A 20319-nucleotide genomic window follows, 5' to 3' on the forward strand; every position below is an offset into this window, starting at 1 on the left:
AAACATAATCAAATCCACTATTTTCTTAAACCAAAAATCGTATATTCAAACTGTACTTGAAAAGTTTTCTATGTTAAAATCAAAACCAAAAGTTTTATTATGTTTATTTGTGAGATTTGTAATAATTTTATATAAGGGTTTGTTCAACTCAGAAGGTTGGTAATAATTTTTAAATTTCTGTATTACTCTTTGGAGTTGGTGACCGATCCTCACCTTACACTAACTTGGAACCTTAGCATTCCAGACGAGTTTCCTGGAACATATATGGTGGCGGGTTGCAGCCGTGCTGGTAGACGCTGAGTTTTGTTGCTCCAGTGTAATAAAGTAGGCACTTTTGACACTAAACTGACAATCCTTTGAGAAGTGCCAAACAATAGAAATCTGGACAAAGCTCACGCCCCAAAGGAATACTAAGGATGTAGCTCCATCACACTCGAGAAACAGATTATTGATGATATCCAGGTCCCAGTTCTTTGTAATCGGATTAATAAGTGCAGCGACCTTAACATTTTCCAATCCTTCAGGTGTTCGAGTGATAGGTCCGAAAGATTTAGGCCAAGGTAACCACTTATCCAATTCCATATTTTCACCTCTGTACCTGCACCAATTCGCCACCTTCAACCAGCATTAAGCACATCCCGAGCACTGAGATACAACTCCAGGTAAGGGATGGTCGGTAACCAAGAGATACTGTCGATGGCGATGCGTATGGCTAGTATTTTGCGCTAAGGACTTGAGCAAGAAGGCTGCGAGGTCTGGTCACTAGGCTCCACAGTTGCTAGTAGTTTTCTTTTTCTTCAAAAAAATATAATCAATTATGCTGTTAGAAAACAATAAAAAGAACTAATTATTGTATTTAAACTTTACGTATGAATTATCATATCTATCTTTTAGTAATTCAATTTTTTTTTTTTATTTCATCAACTTTTGAGAAAGTCAGCTAGAAATTTACTTACCCAATATTTATTCTTCCTTATTACCGTTGCAAGTGGTTGATTTAATTTTTTAAATGTAGTTTAGTTTTACAGCAATAGTACTAATTAATATACACTGAAACATTTGTTATTATTGTAATGCCTTTTATAATTTTGTATTTAACTACATTTACATATTTTCTTATAAATTTCTTTTTAACAAATAAGATTTTGTGTGTAACTGGCGTAAAATATCTGAAAGAACATCTGCACTATACTTTCATAGTTAGTTGTCTCTATTGTACACATTTTTAAACGTACTCTCTACTAGTTTTAAACAAAATTAAGCATATTACAGACACTTTCGTCGCGTGTAGCTACACACAGCAGGCGCAGCACAAAGACAAACATTTTCGACCAAAAACTAAAACAGTATGGTGTTAGCCAAAAACTACTGCAGGTCGGGCACTATTTCGACCAAAACCTAAAGGACCAGACTCGATTTTTCTGCTGTGACTATGATCATGGTGGCTACAATGATTGTATCCATCATGTTTGCTGATATTCACATCGATTGCTACATGAGCATTTCCATTAGTTTTATGAGAAAGGCCGACGATGGCATTTGGAAGGTTACCACAGTGAGGCTGTATCATCCCGATTCCTTCGTGTTCTGTTGATGGTGCTTCAAGAAGTTCGATATCTTCGTTGTAACCCTTTATCAAGAAATCTGAGCAGTTGTTCTTACAGCCATGATCGTATGGGTTGTGGAATTGATCACCTGGTCCTCTAAGGTAATCATACCGCATTACGTTCGCCAATTCATTCGTCGTGATATTGCGAGCAATCTGCAGCAGGAGAGAAAATTCTCAGACGCAAAGCAGCAAAAATGCCAATGGTTTGCAGAGACACTTACACTCATATTTAACTGAGACTAAAATAGTTGTCCGTGTTCATGTTCCAAACAAGAGTTCTTGAAATGATGAGTTAAAACTATTAGGGATTCATTACCAAGTACTACGACAAAAGAAAATTGATGTTTGCCTACAATATAAACCACCACGATTCAAAAGAAATTTAATTTTTCCCTACAATGTAAACCACCATGACTTAAAATCATGCGTGATCAAACAAAACTAATGTGAATCTTAATTTTTACCATGATTAATAAATATTTTGTCATGATTTTTAGCTGTAGTCAAAATTTTTACCATGATATTAGTTATGACTAATGTTTCAGCCTCACTTGTAAAAGCAACAGTTAATAACCATTGCGGAGCCATGATTAATTTGTATTTGCCGTGTTTCATTTTTTCATTTGTTCATAGTAATTAAAAAAAAACAGTCTTTTTTTTTTCCTAGTGTGTGGACATATATTATAACCTGAGTATTGATCTCACAGGTCACCTGTGAACGGAAGGAAGGGGGAATTTCTTACAACTAGATATTTAAGAAAGGATTCACTAAAAGAACATTTGGGTATTCATCATTTTCATCCATGTCATTTGTAACTCATATGTAAATTCATCCTTCTATTTTTCAAATCCAAATGTCGTCCTTCTGGCCACTATTTCTGGCCGAAATTGGCTAAAAAAAATGAACATTTGACTAAAATACGGTTCAAATGACCATAGAAATATGCACCTGAAAGAAATAGATCGCTCTCTTGCAATTAGGCCGTTGGAAGGCCATTAAAATCCCAACCAAATGAACTTTCACTAGTTTAGCAGCAACATGCAAGAATTCAACAACAATCATCCATTTTTTTTTCACTAAAATCATAAACACCAAGCCGTCAACCACATATCATTTTCAATCGATTACTGTCTACACATTGACTACATATGCCATTCTTCAGGTTCAACTAATAACTGGAGTATCATCGGCAAAATGTATTTTTCGTCCAATAAAGGTAGTGTTGTAGTACTTTTGGTCTACTTTGATTTTAATTCTGCAGTTGAGGATAATAATTTATAAAAGACCAGCACGTTTGGTCATTTTTGCTGGAAAATGCCAATTTCCCCAGAAAAAAGCACATTCTTGACATATAGCACTTACAAAATCAGAACAAATTTGAGTCTCGCAAGATTGAAAGTTCTAAATCATTTCAGATTATTTCACTAGAGTATTGGCTGTTGTTAATCAATTAAGACGATGTGTGAAAAACTATAAGATATTTGGGTAATTGAAAAGTTTGTTGTTCTCTTGATCAAAGATTTAGTATATTTTTGTGGCTATTAAAAGAATCAAAAGATTCAGATACCCTAAATATTGATCAGCTCATAAGTTTTCTACAAGCCCATGAAGAAAGGTTGAAGGACAAAGAGAAAGCTTATAGTAGTGAAGAATCTCGGACTGGGAAGGAAGAGGTGGCGGAGGCAACAGAAGACTTTATAATTACTACGATCAAGGAAGAGAAAAATCTGACAGAAACTTCAACAACCAAAAGGAAACAACTCAAGAACATTTTCAACAAATCAAAAACAACCTCTAAGAGGTCGCCCTAGAGGAAATTGGTGAGAAGTAGAAGAAAAGAATTGGTGGGTATTATTACAATTGCAAAGGATTTCACCATCATATTTCTAAATTCAAAAAAATGCGTGTTATAGCAGAAATTAGGCTTTCTTTTCACATGTAACACGACAAAGATCAAGAGGTTGGTTCCTGGATACTGCTGCAAACAATCACATTACAGTCAAGAAAAATTTGTTTATTTCTTTGGGTGCATCTTCGGCAAAAGCATTTCCTTTGGAGATGGAAGAGTGGTAAATTTTAAAGGAATTGGAGATATTTTGATCTTGGAGAAAAATGGATCAAATCAATTTCTCGAATTTATCATGTGCATATGCTTAAATCAAATGTTTTATGTTTAGGCCAACTTTTGGAAAAAAGATATGGTATCTGATTGAAAGATAGTGGATTGACCATCGGATTCAAGAGGCAAGTTAATAGCACAGATGACTATATCAAAGAATAGATTGTTTTCTCTTTTATTTTAACCTGGTAATCCCAAGTGTGTCAAAACTTGTGCATTATATTCTTCTTGGCTATGATATCAATAAATGGGTCATCTGAACTTTAGACATTCAAAGAACCTATGAAAGACAAGATGGCATATGATCTACTTTGAACTGATTGCCCACATCAAATGTGTGAAAGATACATTTATGGCAAGCATTACAGGAGAAAAAAAAACACCTTAATAAAGAAGTCACCTACAAGAGCTAGAGCTCTTTATGCATGTTGAGATTTGTGGAGCAATTAGTCCACCTTCTCTTGGTAAGATTAGATACGTTTGTTATTCATTGATGATATTTAGTCAAAAAAAAAAAAAAAAAATAAGGTCTATTTTTTGAATGAATAGTTTGAAGCCTTTGGCTTATTTAGGAAATTAGAAGGGCTAATGGAAAAATGTATACTATGTTATGAAATCCTTACAAACTGCCAAAAGAGGCGAGTTCACTTTAAGAGAATTTGATGATTTTTGTAAGTGTTGTTGCTTGCTATTCAAGATCGACTTAGCTTAATGGTGTGGTTGACATGCCTAAGGGGGCAATTGGTATGAATGAGTTTTGATGTGAATAGAATAAACTTAGAAATGCAATAAATGTAGGAGTGAAATGATTTTAGTATATCATTTCTATGTTTGGTATACCAAAGTAATAAGAAAACGATTGAATCAAAACTTTCAAAAGTACTCATTTATCTGTTTGGTAAATAAAGAAACTTAAAAATTATATTTAGAAAACAACTAAACGAAGTCTCACTGTTAAAAAATATTGTTTTGAAATGTTAAATTAATTATAAATTTATAATAATTTTTTTTGGATGTTTTCATATATTTTAAATTATTTTTTGATAAATACTTATTATTTTCATATTTTGGCATACATGTTGAAAATACAAAATATAACAATACATGGTATATATGTTGTTATATAATATTTTATACTTACAGTAATATTTGGTCAAATGCAAATAAAGATGTAAGTAACTTTTGTATTATATGAATAGAATACTTAAAGTTCAAAATTATATATACTATATACTTTTATATTTTGATAACACATATTTAAATATTTCATATTAATATTCATTATATCTAGTTTATTTAAAATAATATATAAGTTTGTGACTATAAATTTTGCAACTATGTTATTGGAAATAGCTAAAATCATAGGCAAGAGGGGGAATGCCTAATTCCATAGTTGTGGGAATGGGAATTCCCAAGGAAATAGATATTCCTAGTCCTAGGTTATACCAAGAATGAATTTTGAAATAAGTTTAGTAATCCCTATTCCCTCATTTCAATCATACCATAAGAGTTTTGGGTAGAAGTTCTTGCTTGTTTGGTTTATTTTTCTAACATAGGCTGAACTGAAAGCTTGCAAGGCTACACCTCAAGAAATACAAAGTGTAATAAAACCAACTCTTTTCATTTAAGAGTTTATTATAGTGCAGCTAATGTTTATGTTGCCAATGAATCAAGAATTAAGTTGGATGATAGAAGTGACAAGATTGTATTCATTGGATATGATGCAAAATCCAAAACATACAAACTCTGTAATAATCCCAGAAGTTAGCCGTGATATGAAGTTTGATAACGATGAATGCTAGAGTTAGGAACAACAAAAAGATTACAATTTTGCAATCAACTCAGAGATATGATTAGTAATTCGATCACATGTTATACCAACACATACTCTTGATGATTTTGGTTCTTCTAGCTCATCTGGTATAGGCAAAGGAAGATGTGAAATCTTCATGATATTTATGCTAATGCAGAAGAAACTAGCAATGTGTCTCTTACTTCACAGTCTGTTTGTAGGTTTAGAATTAATAAACTTTGAAGAAGTCCAAGATGAGAATGGAGTGCAGCCATGGATGAAGAAATAAAATCCATCTAAAAAAATAAAACATAGGATTTTTTTTCTTCTTTTCTTTTTTTTTGGTAATTAAACATAGGAATTTGCTACACTTCCGGAAGACAAGAAAGTTGTTGCAGTCAAATAGATCTTCGAAATCAAAGAGTGTTTTGGGTTTCCTATTTAGTCTTCGAGATGCAACATTCACTTGGAGTTCAAAGAAACAATCTATTATAATAGAATGCAACTGCAACACATGAAGTCTCACGATCACGTTGCTAATATATTTACCTAAGCACTGAAGTTTGAAGATTTTACTAATTAAGAGCAAGACTTGGATTGAGAAGAATTCAAAAGTAAGGAGGGGTGTTAGAAGGTAAACTTGAATTGATGAAATAATTAGTTATTATTATGTATGTGGAAAATTAAATGTAGGATATGAAAGAGTTTGTTAGTTTAATGTTCTTATATTTGAAGGGTTAAAAATCATATATTTGAAGAGCCAAGGGTCTAGTATCAAGGATCATATATTTGTAAGTTGTTTTCTTCATGAATGGAATGAGTACAACCAACAAAATATTTTCAGTCTTATTGTCATCATCTTGCAAATAGTACTCATGTGCAACATTTGGAGGAGTTACTAGTAGGCCTGTCAATGGGTACAAAAAGACCCTACCCAGGCTCAGGCTTAGGCTCAGGCCCAAAGAATTGCAAAACAAATTAATTTATACCTAGACCCTACCTAATCTATTGAACCCAACTCAAGATCCCTAGGTCTCTAGTCCCGACCAAGACTTAGCTTTTTAGCGGGGTCACATCCAGGCCTAATTTTTTTTTCAATTCAATTTTTCTGCAATTCATACTAATTAAATTAAATTTCTTTCTTTTTATTTCTAATTTTTACCCATAATTTATCAATAAAGAGCAATTCACAAATAACTCTTTTTTAATAAATATTTTAAATATTATATCATTTATTATACCATTTACAAAATAATCTTATGAAAATATTAAATCTACATATTTACTAGAAATCAAACTTAATATTATAAAACTTTAAAATTCAATTTTATCACTTCAGTCTTCAAACAAACAATATTGCCTATCAAGATATTGAAAAATATGCCCAGCATGATAATATATTTATGTAACTAATTATTTAATTATTATTATTTAAAACATATACATGGTTAAAGAGTTACACGATAAATAATGTTATGGAGTCTTTAAATTTTTTAGATTTGTTCACTTCAATGTATATCGACTGATAAATAATAATCCAATTGAATTGGAAAAAAAAAAACATATTTTCTTGTCCAAATTGGGTACAGAGACCCATGAGTATTGATCGGTGGAGACCTAACCCAGATTCAATCTATATTTTTTTGATGGGTCTGGGTCTGGGCCAGGACCTAATAACATTCATTGGGTTTGGGTATAGGTCTTTGAATTAGTTTATGACTCTATGGGTCTGGGTAGGGTAAGACCCTACCCATTGACACCCCTAGCTACTAGGTAGCTGCAACCCTAAAAATTGTGCGAGAAAGATGCTAACCATGTGAGATTGGGAATCATCGGCATTTTATGTGAAGTAGCTAACATAAAAACACGACAAACAAAAGATGAAGCTTCTAAGTATACCTGAGAGGCCTGCACACAAGTCAAGGCTACAACACCAGAAAGGATGAAAAGATCTGCAATCACGAATGATAAAGCACCAATATGCTGACCACCGACATGGTTCCACCACGCACCAAATGAAGATGGAGCCATTGGGTCAGTCAAAATTCCTGCAATGATAAGAAAATGTTTGCAACGGATAAAGACACAAAGAGAAAACTAAATCTTAATGCAAATTTCAAATACTTTTTATGTTATAAGGCAATGAGACAAATCTCACTTGTAAGAGCCACTGCTCCTGTGAGTAACATTGCCAAAACTTCCAAACCAAGAAACAAGATGAAGTCCCACTTGTTTTTCTGTTCCAGACAATTAAAAGCAGTTAGATCATGACAAACTTGTAAGTTTTGATGCTCTCTCCCTATATATGCGCAAAGCAGCAAGATTCTTTCAGAACAAAAAAAATTATTCACCAGTTGACTAGAAAATATGACACTAGCAAAATATGAAAACTCAAGATATCATGATGAAAGACATTAAGCATAAATAAACTTGTTCTCTAACCGTAGCATTGGGATCAGCATACTATAATTTCTAAGACGTAAAACACGAAAAAGTCTCAGCTATTTATATAACAGTTATGTAAAATGGAAAAACATGGAAGTGTAGAAGCACCTTGCCGATGCAAGTAGATACCCATGGGCAATGATGGTCAAATTGTTCAACACAACGATCACAGGTGGAACAATGCTTTGAACGTCGAGGCCGAACAATCTGATAAAGCAATCAATTATGAAGCAAAAGAACTCAAAAGATTAGTTTAGATATTGGCATTACCTGAACCTAAGGGGCTTAACACTTTACTTTGAAACTACAGATTTGTGTGGTCAATATCCTAACCTCTGTAAAATATTTAACTACAATCTACTCTTGTTTAGAGAATTGAAATATTATTATGTGCGCAGGTACCCACTAGCTTTAAAAAGATGGGTATTTAATCGTCTACTCTATTAAAAGTATTGCACTTCACTATTGAATCCTTATTTGGTAGAATAAGGTGGAGTATTTCGCCAAAATATTGTCATGTGTTACTCTTTTACCTGACATTTCAGATAATTCTAGTTATCTTATAATAATAAACTATTCTTAGTTATTTTCTTGTCTTGGTTCTGCATGCTAGGCAACAAAATTTTTTTGATGGTTATTCCCTAGTTAATGTTTTGAACATTTGCATATTTGTCGAGTATGTTTTAACTGGAATTTGAAATAGATAAGAAAGATAAAAATGTTTGATTAGATATAGGCACTAAGAAAAAGAACCATGGTATCATAATCACCTTCCTAATTTATCCCTGGACTGAACTACTAACATTCCATCATATATCCATAATTTAGTGTATCATAAGTCATAGGTTAACTCATATTGCATACATAGACATATGATAACAACTATAGAATAGTTTATATTTATACAATTGATAAAATAATTCAAGTTGGAAATGTTCTACATATTTGGTAAGTGGGAGACACATGAGAATATTTAATTTTATTCAACAAAAATAAGGATTCAAGTGCAAGATTTCACTAAGCTAGATAGTTAAACACAGTTTCGTTAAGAACGAAGGACATGACATAATGTATTTCAAAATTTTCAGCAACGTATTATATATTCCATCAATTTGTAGGTGTGGGGCATATCTAATGTGCTATCTGCACAAATTGATACTTTGGGCGAAATGCTAACCCCTCTATAAGCTCAGCGGTTTTCTGTAAGTAATCTGAATAATAATTACACGGAGAACTATTTGACACTCCCACTTTTAGAGTTATACAATAGTTAGTTCAAAAAAAGAAGTCATACCTTGCAAGTTACACAAAGTTGGGACCAATTCCCAGCAAGCAAAGTTGGATTATTCATCTCAATCTTCAGTAAAGGTTCCTAAACAAAAGAAATGAAGGTAACATTGAAAAAATTTCCAATGATGCAGAATAATTTCAAGCTCGAATCATTAATCAAACTGGATAGCTACGTGGGTTATTGGGTCATTAGTCCAATTGGTTTAATTTCAAAAGAACAGTTTAGAGTAAATATATAATCCTAATCTATACTTATAAATACTTTCGTAATTTTTTCAAAATATAATATAATTGTATTTATATTAATTCAAGCCCACAAATAAGTGACTACTGGTTAACATTGAAATTGGCTTGCCCAATATATATATCAAGTGCATTATACACTGGGGTTCTCATCTAAAACCATTATCTATTGAATAAATAACATTTCCATAAATACTATCTCTTTCAACAAACCATTTAACGCGCATACACCAACACAAGTCTGGTCCGTTCATAAACCCTCTTTACACCTCAAAACAACACACACACACACATGTATATCTAATTATACATATTAATGTTTTTGAATCATGGCTGCCACCCAATCCCATCCTAACTAGGTCCCAGATAGCAAACCAACCACAATAGTAGAACAAGCAAAATGGCAACCTCCATTTGGTCCTCTTTCAAGTGAATCGTTGTCAACAGTCAAACGAACCCAAAACCAGTCACCCCAAGACCCAACCTCACCTGTACTTTCACTTCTTTATTAAAGTCAACTAAAGATCAACAACCAAAAGAGGGGGAGAAAACGATGGCTAAGGTCTAAATCCCAGTCACCAATTTGTGCAAAACTATTAGTTCTGGTTGATACTAGTTCGGGGTGGGGGTGGGGGTGGGGGGTGGAGAGGGGTTAGGATCAAAAGCAACCCAGTTTTAGGGTGTGATAGTATCTTGTGGCAATTCATGATTTAACTGGTCGGATCAGCTAATGTTGTCAAGCTTTTAGAAGAGTTGCATATGCATAACACTTAAATAAACCAGCAAGTTGATAATTTAACAACAAAGATGAAGCCCCTAAGAGCGTGTACATGAAAAGAAGAGCTATGACATGGAAGTATGAGAAGTAGTGCTTATCCAAAAATAGAGGCTCGATGTCAAGTTAGCAAAGAGAAAAGTAACTAATAGAATGTGGATCCATGATATATTGTAGCAACTTACTTCATCTTTCATGTTTTCTGGATCATGTATATTTATTTTGATATACCCAGGATCCATCCTGCAAATAAAAAGGATATAAAGAGTTAGCTTTGCTGATGCATCTTAGCACATAATGCCTGGCTTTAAACAAACTGAATAAGAAGGTTTGACAACCCATGAAAACTACTAGGCGTCTTCGTGAAATTCTTTCTCTTCTACCAACTACTAAATATTACAAAAGAACCGAGTTTTACCTGCTACATCTATAAAATGGAACCAGTCCAACTGTTGTCAAGAATACGCCTATCCAAGCAAAAAGACCAAGACCAGCTGTTAATCTTGGCAAATTGGGAGCTGCAAAAATGACCAAATACCATAAGTACTAATTCAACTAAACGAAAGAAATGGAAAGACTGATGAGAAAAATTCGTAAGGAATACCCATAACAACTGAATGTATATATGTCATAAGTAGCAGCAAGATTATAAACCAAAGTAATGGAGCAAGTCCTAATTTTGAGAATTTGCCAAGAAAGCTCTTTCCGTCCTGTCTGTCCAACAACTTCCTAGCAGTTCCCTGCCAATCAAATCCAAACAACATTAATGTTAGCTGCATGGTTCAAATTTGCAACATCGCAGCACATCAGGATATGATAATAAATAATTACTTGTAGAGTGCTTAAAGAAATTTCAAAAGAAAAATATAAATAATGCAAATTCCAACTTATTAGTGCAGTTGCAAGAACGATATTTTCACAGAAACTTATAATCAATAGTATAGCTAGAGTACCCACAAGGAAAAGTGCTACTTGTTTGTGATTTTTATCAGCAGCAAGTTGTGCAGGTGTAAGGCCAGTATTATCTGATACTATCAAATCATCCTTCTTTCCAGCTTGCACAAGAACGGTGCATGCTTCTAAGTTACCCCTAATGGCAGCCCAGTGGAGAGGGGTGCAACCTAAATGATGAAATACAGTATTAGACATTCTTTAATCTGAATAATGTAACATATTTTCCACATGATACTAAGTTGCACTTAAACAACATGAAATATGAAAATGCACAAATCACACCAAATATTAAGCATTGGAATGTGACCTTGTTTGTCCTGGCGTCCTCTAGAAGCATTTAGATATAGCAAAAGACGTATGCAGTCTGCAAATCCTTTGTAAGCAGCCCTTTAATCACCCAAAAGAAATTAAACAAAAATTATTAAGTACTTCAACTTTTAGACCAAACAAATGAATAATGTATGGGTATAGCTTATAAAGAATAATTTGGAGAAATAGTGTGCTATTAAATAAGAAAACAAATTATACTGCTCCAACAATGAGAGTTGTTTGCCAACAACAAATCAAATGATATCAAATAAATTTATCTCATTCATTACTGTCTGAAATTTCCTTATATTAAATTCCAGGTGCATATAGCAAGCAAAAGGTTGATGCTTAAAAGAGATGGCAACCATAGTTAAGTTAGAGGACTGAATGTTAAAGATATCAAAATATTTACCATTAGATATGACACAAATTAAGTGCCATTGAGTTATAAATTCAAGTGAGCATCAAAAGATTCAATTTTTTTATATGGGCCAGCTTTAACCGGAGCATAAACAGAGTTTGGAAAAAGCAAACATGTAAAGGAAAAATAAGCATATTTTAGGACTATGCATGAGCTATCTCAACAACATTATTTTATGAAATACCAGCGATGAGGAATAAATATGAATTCTAATTTAGAGCATGATCTCGTCTTTATAGAAACAAGTCAAGAAGAACTCCACACCAACCTCAAAATGGACAAAAGTAGTCGATCAAAATTTGAATTTATAAAATTCAGACCAATACTCTCTTTTCCAATAAATAAAATGTTGTTTCCCAAATACCTTGCTTGAATGAATGACATCTACTAAGTATTTGATCTATAGAGATAAAACAAAACAATTAAATGATAATATGCCTATATATGTATTAGACAGAAGAATAACAATTATATTTGTCAAGTACCAGTGTAAAGGAGTTCTTCCATTATTATCGCAAACATCAGGATTAGCACTCCATTTTGTGACAATATGATAAAGAAAAGCCGTTTGACCATATTGTGCAGCAACATGTGTTGTCTGCAACCAGAGTAAGAGTAACAATGAATGTATAGGACAAGTCCCCTAGGGAACAGCCCAACATCTTGGGCTCAAGATTTCTTATGGGAGGTCTTGGGTTCAAACTTGAAAGGGTCTGAGTGTGTTGGGTGTGTGCATAAAATATAAATAAATATATAGGACAAGTTTCGGAACATATTATGGAAAGTGTTACTATAATAACAAACTGGGAACTAGCATCAAGTTGAAAATACACAGACTCCAAATGACAAGATGGAAGCCAACACCAACCAGCAAGCATAGTTGGGGGTAATTTGTTATTTACTCTACTCAAAATGAGTGTCATGATCGATGATAATTTTTACTACTTCCATGAATTTTTCAAGTGGAGCATTTAAATCACATTCAAATTGTTGTTCACATCGTCAACCAGTTTTCCTGTTTGTAGCTTCGCAAAAAATTCTCCTTGTGTCAGAATCAAAATAAGCAGTCATTTTTCTCATACTGTGTTTGCCAATTCATTTATTTACTTATTTGTTATCCTACTCAATGAAAAGTGACTTTTCATCATTTGGAAGGTAACTTAGGATATTCCAGTCCCTATTAGGCAGAGAAAAAGAAAAAGAGAAATAAAAACTTCACATTACCTCTCACGTTGTCAACTAAGGTTGTATGATCTGTCTAGTTAAAAAGACCACAGTGCATATATATAAGATATGCAAGGGTAGATAGAGAATATGAACTAAAACTATATTGATGGCATAATATTACAAGGAATTACTTATTTTATATATTCTAAAGAAAATAACTGATTTTATATCTTTCTGCCCATTCATACTACAAAAGAACCACATAGAAATGAAGAATCCATGAAAAATAAAATGAAAATTAAGGTCTCAAGATCTTACATAGCAGTTTTGAGAATAGAATACAAGTGAACACATGCGAAACTCTTCAATATTCTGATTCAGAAGAAAAATAATAGCAGTTGAAGAGGGAAATCGGAAAACAAAATAAGAGCCCATCATTAAGGTTGACATCTAGGACCAAATTTTCGAATAATAAAAGGAATTTGGCTACTGTTAATGTTGTGTTTCAAGAAGTTCAGACATCGCCATGACTGTGCTTATTCCTTGCCAACTTTTCATAATAAATGCATCTACAGATCAGTAACTAAGCAATTTCTATGAAGACTGCCACAATCAAAACAAACCTGATACCCATTAACATCAGTTACAGAGAGACGAGCACCCTCCTGCAACATAAGTTCAGCGACCTGGACTGCACCTCTGACTGCACTCCAGTGTAGTGCCGTTTGGCCTTGATGATCACAAGCATTAATATCACCTCCATGCTGTAAATGATACACCATAACATAATCAGCACACAAAGTACTTTACCAGGATACCTATAAAAAGAAAAATTGAACAAATTCTTAACTTCACCTCCTACTCAGCTAAATTCTTATGCCCTATCTTTGAGAAAAGAAACTATGTAATGGCAACCCCACCCCACCTTTCCTGCCTCACAAACCGAGTACAACAAATGAGTAACTTCTCCACCCCCTCTCCCCTTATCATATTGTAGCTTCAGTCCTTCGTACTCAGCAGAACACAGATAAGAAAATTAGAAATATGTTACTAACTGGACCATTCCAAATTTCCATGTATCATTTAGAGCTCCAAGCTTTAGTTATAGGACAACTTCTGCATGCATATTTAAGCAATTAACTCTATGATGAAAAATGTGCAAAATCACCAATCACTTGTACTATTGGGAATGACACAATTGGTCTGAGTTCTTTCACAAGTGAAATGAGATAATCACATTACCCCCACCCCGACCCCGTTATTTCGAGAATCAATTTTCTCATTCCCAATCTAAACAACAAGACTTAGAAAAAATGCTTAATGCTCAAACCCAAAATCAGAAACCTATAATATCCCACCACTAACCAACATCAGAACCTTAAATGCATTTAACATTCCTCGTACCTCGATGATGTATTGTGCAGCGGCCGTTCGGTTATTAAGCGCAGCCCATTGGAGGGCGGAGTAACCAAGGGCGTCGGACTCGGAAACCAAGCAACCTTCTCTCTCCACCAGCCTCTGCAGCTTCTCCATGTCTCCGTAGGCCGCGGCCGTGTACACGTCGTTTGTCAAGCTCTCATCTTCTACTACGACCGGCGTCGCCTTCTTGAGATGATATCCGGATTCCTCCTCTTCCATCACCTCGATCTCCGACGACATTATACAATGCTCCGAGAAAGGGATGATGGGCTCATGAATCAGGAGGATCCAGTTCACAATCAAGAATGGCGAGAATGATTGTTATTTACATATACTATATTTATAGATTTCTCTTAATTGACGGTTTTTTTCCGGTTAAGTGAAAGGGACAGTCCATTTTTTCCCCCTATTTTTTGCAGTTCTTATTCTCTAATTTATTTGTTTTCAATTTTTTAAAATTATAAATGACAAAAACCTAGGGTATATATATATGGATATTTTTTTATATTAATTGAATTTTCAGCATCACAAATTCGTAATTTAAATTAAAATATTTTAATAATATAAAAACCCAAAAAAAATAAATAAAAAATAGTGACAAAAGTCGTAATTTTAATATTGTTAATAATTATATATATATTTAATGATAAAAAAATTATTTTGTCATAATAACGAATTTCATAGTTTTAAATACTGATAATTATTTTGTAAAACCAGCCGTTAGCAAGAAGTTGTGATAAAAAATAGTTCATTAAGTTGTCACTGAAAATAATTAATGATATATTTATAGTAACAATTTAATGAAATAATTAGTTATTTTCATTGTATTTGTGTTGTTATTAATTAATTTGATATTATAAATGTGTCACTAATTATTTATAATGATAATTTTATTAATAATTAATAATTATATAGTAACAAAATCAAAATTATTATCATTTCATATATATTTTTAACGATAACTTTAAAATTTCACTTATTATTTTGTGATAATTTAGGCACAAACTTTTTTTTATTAATTATTGCTAATAAACAACTTTTATAAAATAATAACCAATATTTAACTCATGAAATTCATTATTATGACACAATAAAATTCTTGTCATTAAATTATATAATAAGGACTATTAAGTTTGTTACTTGATCTTTTTTGCTTCTAATTTTGTGTTTTTATTGTTGTATAATATGGTTAAATAGAAGGATTTTGTTAAAATTTTTAAATAAATTAAAAAAATTTCTTATAATTTTATTTAAAATAAACTTTTAAACTTCCAATATCTTATTATCAAATTTATAAACTCGTCATAAAAATGAATTTACTCGACACTTTTCAATACTTTATAAGCTTTCAATCATTTTATTTGTTGTGATGAAGACCTACAAAGTCCTTCCCTATTGCAGATTTCCAAAAAGTATGATAGCTAAAATAGATTAAGATCATTTTTTATAGCTCTTATACAAATAGACAGCACAAGATGCATAATATGTAACCGTGGCTAATTGTCATGATTAATAATAAATAGTCGTAATTTTTATAAGGATGGCTATTTTAAGCTAAAAGCCATGACAATGGTTTTATCATGGCTCTTAGTTGTGGCAAATAAGTTTTTCACGGTGGAAAACTAATTTTTTGCATCGATTTTATTTAACTGTGGTTAATAAGAGTTATTCACAATGGTTTTTATCACAACTATTAATATTGTAACCAATAGCAATTTTTTTTTATAGTGAGATATGATACAACAAAAATATTGCATTAAAAAATTCAGTAATAATTCTTTGACAATAAACAGTGATTTTGTCTCCCAAATTCCAACATCAAACTGACACCACTTAATTTAGAATATTTTAAATTACCTCAAACAAATTCAAACATACCATTTATTTTCAACACGCACTTGTTTATTTCTAATTTTTTCTCTCTATCTCCAAAACACAAATCCAAATATTATGATAAGCTTTGCTAATAGCCAACTACACCCTCAATTTATTGAGTGGGAGTGGCTTGCTTCAAATGAAGGACAGATGACCTCCAATTCAAGAAGATGGAAGCACTAGTGAAGGATCTTTAGTGCCTAATAGGGCTTGTGGTCTCTTGTGGATCCCTGAGTCTTGACCACAATTTAGTTAAATATTATTTGATTTTACATTAGTAATTAATTGAGACAATCAGTTAATTTGAAGCCCACATCAAGTTCTTATTTAGCTCTTGTGCCTAAGATAATTAATCTCAAAATCTAAATATTTAATTAATCTAATTAATTAACACTTTGGTATTATATCTGATAGGATCTTGATTGAATAATTCAATTATTCAAATGCTTAATTTAAACTCCTTTGAATTAATCTTCTCTCTCTTTCTCTCCATTAATTCGAAACTTAATTTTTATCCAAAATTAATCTTCCAATTAATTTCTCAAAATATCATTAGGTCATGTTTACTTTAATGTATTAGGTATGATATTCCATACAGCCCGTTACTAGTTGGGTTAACCTGGTATTAACCCAAAATTTGGGTGATTCTAATATCTAGCATTCATGGTTGGCCAACATTGTATGATTATTTTTTGTTGTCCATTTGTCCCCAACTGTTTATTAGAAAAAGACCGACATGCCCTCAAATGTTTCTTATTTTACCACCTTACATGTCAGTGGTTCCCGTGCTTGACTTTGATAAATATGTATCCAGTCTTCACTGTTTATTTAATCAACATAGGAACTACTTTTCCATTTGAACAACAACTGTGATTATAGACTTTCAACAATTAGCATAGTCCAAAGGACATAGGAGATTGTCATCATTTGATGATGGACTATGGATTTCTTCTTAGATTACACCAACCTCCATGTGTATTGTAATTGCACTGGGCAAAGGCTTTTGGCAACCACACAATACCACAGTCACATCAATCAGGACCAAAATACAACTGCCCCATACATAAGGTTGTTGTGGTTCTTCAAGTTAGATGATGAATTTTTGTACTATCGCAGCTAAAGAATTCTAGTAATACCGATCATGTTACACGTGCTTCCAAATGACAACTCTTGTGCGTAATTTCGATGAATGACAACCTATGCCAAGCACCTACCAAAGTGTGTAGACATCATACGTTTGTGCCGATAATACGTGAGATTCATCACTTGAATGCATTACTTAGTACAAGTTTCTATAAAACTATTACTACAAAAAAAAAAGAAAATGATACTAAAACTAATGTCGAGCTAATTAACAAGTAAAATTTTCATTACTAATCTATATACGTGATTTAACCACTACAAAAAAAAATGGTGATTTATAACGATTTTTTTGGAACGGCCATAGGGTCGTTGCAAAACGCACGACTTTTGTTACGTTTTTGTAATGGATTGGATGTGATGACGTCATAAAAGGACTGATAAAAATTTACTTTTTTTGTAACTACCAAAGCCATTGAAGAATCAATTATAATCATCTTTGTATCCATAAACCCGTTACAAAAGTAAAGCCGTTATAATTTGTAACGGTTTTGTAATGGTTTCTGAAATTAGGGACGACTGATTTTTCGTATTATGCCAGCCGTTTCAAAATACATTACATATACTTGATCATTACTATTTTTCTATGATTTTTGCGATGGCTGGTAATCTTTGTAACGTTTTTAAGAAAAAATTAAAACTCGTTACAATTAGTGTGGAAAAAAATGCGAGAAAATATATAAGAAGAAGGTATTACAAAAACTGCGTCATTAGGGACGCCTTTTTTTTTACAGATAGTATTACAGAAGTCGTGAAAGGCGGACATGATAACAACTAGTTTTCAACAACTATATTAATCGCCCCAAAAAGCCGTTAGAAAGGCATGCAGTTACAAAATAGATTATATATAATTATGTTGCAAGTTGTTTACATTTCATTTCATTTGTTGTAGAAATTCTTACTGTTAATATAAATGGCCCAACAAGACCCAAACAACTTAAGCCCACCTGGAGGCCCACCTAAGCTATCTGACGGGTTGACCCATTAACCCATTGACCCGACCCAGGTTTGTCCTTATAAATATTGTCTAAGCCTCAAATTTGATTCTATTTCCTTCTCACACCCCCAAATCACCGTCTGCTCTCTTCTCCCTCATATCCACTGATTCTTTAAATCTCCCATTCTTCCATGGAAATGGAAGCTTTCCCAAAACCAAGATGATGGTTTTGGGGAAAATTTCCATGGCTCTATTTTTCCGTTGATTCTCTACACCTATAAAAGGCTCGTGACCCCGTTTGAAAGTGATACAACTTGAATCTCTCAGATTCTCACCACAATCGGTTCTGAGTGAACACGTCATCCTTTGTGGGTCTTTGTGACAGAAAGTTTCTAAGTGATTTCTTGAGGTTTCCCATCGGGTTCTTGGTGGTGGTGCAACCGTGGTCTAAGATTTGTACAACTGATTTTGTGTGACCAAAATCTGGCTTTCCTGAGCCACATTCGTTAAGAATCTGTTTTATTATAGTTTGATTTGTTCATTCTATTATAAGTTGTAATATCGGTTTGTATTTTAAGGAGTTTCGTACTCCATATTATTGTAATAGTTGATTAGGATCTTAAGGTTGCCACTCTACACTTATTAGCACACACACTCTCAATATTCTAATTTTCGTGCATATACACTTGATCAGGTAGATTATTACTTAATTTTTGGACCATGAACTGCTGATCATCTCTTAAGTTGGTTGACCAAGTAACAACGACTAATTTAATCCTTTTGTGTTTAATTAAATTAATTGTAGTTTACTTATTTTGGTTTTATGATTTTTTTGATCTTATATGTTATGTATATTTAAATCGTAGTAATGTAATATTTATAAATTTATAGATCATCGAATTATATAATTAATTATATATATACGTGTTAATACACAGTGGTATATATATCATCATGTTACGAGAATTGAGGAGATACCACCCAATGTAGCACCCCCTACTCGCTACATCTAATTATTACTATTTCATCATTTCTTTAATCAGAACTCATTCTATAAGTAATTCTCTTTCAACCCGTAAAATAAATTCTAATTTATCAATATAATATATATATATATATATATATACACCACAAAAGGTAGTAGATACCTCCGAAAGTTTATATTTACCCTTACTAGATGCCTCATGTACATAACCTCGAGAAAAATCATACCACAACTTATAACACAAATCCTGATAAAAGACCAGAATATTTAACAACCCAACAATCAAAAACTCTGGCTTCAGATGTCACAGCTGACCTACCTAATAGAGACGTCGGCACCGCTCAAAGTCCAATGTGGTTAATTAGTGTGACCTATCTCCTAAAAAGTATGTGGCAAGGAATGAGTTCCCTACTCAATAAGTATAGCCAATCAGTTTATATATATACACAGGCAATAATTCACATACATGCAGTCACATTGACTAACAGTCATTACTCATATAGCAACATCATATATAAGCAGTAATACATACTCACAACTGTAAATCAATCCACGACATAATATTCGACGTTATCGTTTATTAGTTAAAGGCCCCACTTACTCTAGTTGGAGTACATCAGTCAATAGTTTCGTCGGCCATATCATATCATATACAGCACAGGATACCCGTTGTGTGATATCCCCACACTCTTTTACTTCAAATGTGTAGCAATATCAGCATTGGACATCATAACAAATATGGTATCCCCACACCACCCCAGTGTGTAGCTAACAGCACAGGATATTCCCTGCTACCCGGAATACCCCGGTACCCTACGCGCCATGGTACCTAGCTTAA

General features: G+C 32.9%; 1 protein-coding gene across 1 annotated transcript; it reads right to left on the reverse strand.

Moving 5' to 3' along the window:
• Positions 1–1166: 1166 nt before the first annotated feature.
• On the reverse strand, positions 1167–14919 carry LOC105162248 (protein S-acyltransferase 24). Its single transcript, XM_011080241.3, has 13 exons — positions 14530–14919; positions 13749–13889; positions 12444–12556; positions 11536–11615; positions 11232–11395; positions 10879–11014; positions 10693–10792; positions 10460–10517; positions 9261–9338; positions 8075–8173; positions 7680–7758; positions 7421–7569; positions 1167–1762 (listed from the first exon to the last, which is right to left on the reverse strand). The coding sequence occupies exons 1-13, from the start codon at positions 14782–14784 to the stop codon at positions 1355–1357; spliced, it is 1860 nt and encodes a 619-aa protein (XP_011078543.3). The 5' UTR covers positions 14785–14919; the 3' UTR covers positions 1167–1354.
• Between the last annotated feature and the right edge of the window lie 5400 nt (positions 14920–20319).

This window comes from Sesamum indicum, linkage group LG5, assembly GCF_026168435.1.
Source record: "Sesamum indicum cultivar Baizhima isolate 11 linkage group LG5, ASM2616843v1, whole genome shotgun sequence".
Taxonomy (NCBI): Eukaryota; Viridiplantae; Streptophyta; class Magnoliopsida; order Lamiales; family Pedaliaceae; genus Sesamum; species Sesamum indicum.

What these genes read in the sequence shown, in the direction of transcription:
- LOC105162248 (XM_011080241.3), bottom strand. Translation starts at nt 14,784, where the DNA reads ATGTCGTCGGAGATCGAGGTGATGGAAGAGGAGGAATCCGGATATCAT. An exon ending in CTGCACAATACATCATCGAG is followed by an intron (nt 13,890 to 14,529) that starts GTACGAGGAATG and finishes TATCATTTACAG; the next exon opens with CATGGAGGTGATATTAATGC. An exon ending in AACAAGTAGCACTTTTCCTT is followed by an intron (nt 11,015 to 11,231) that starts GTGGGTACTCTA and finishes TTTGATTGGCAG; the next exon opens with GGAACTGCTAGGAAGTTGTT.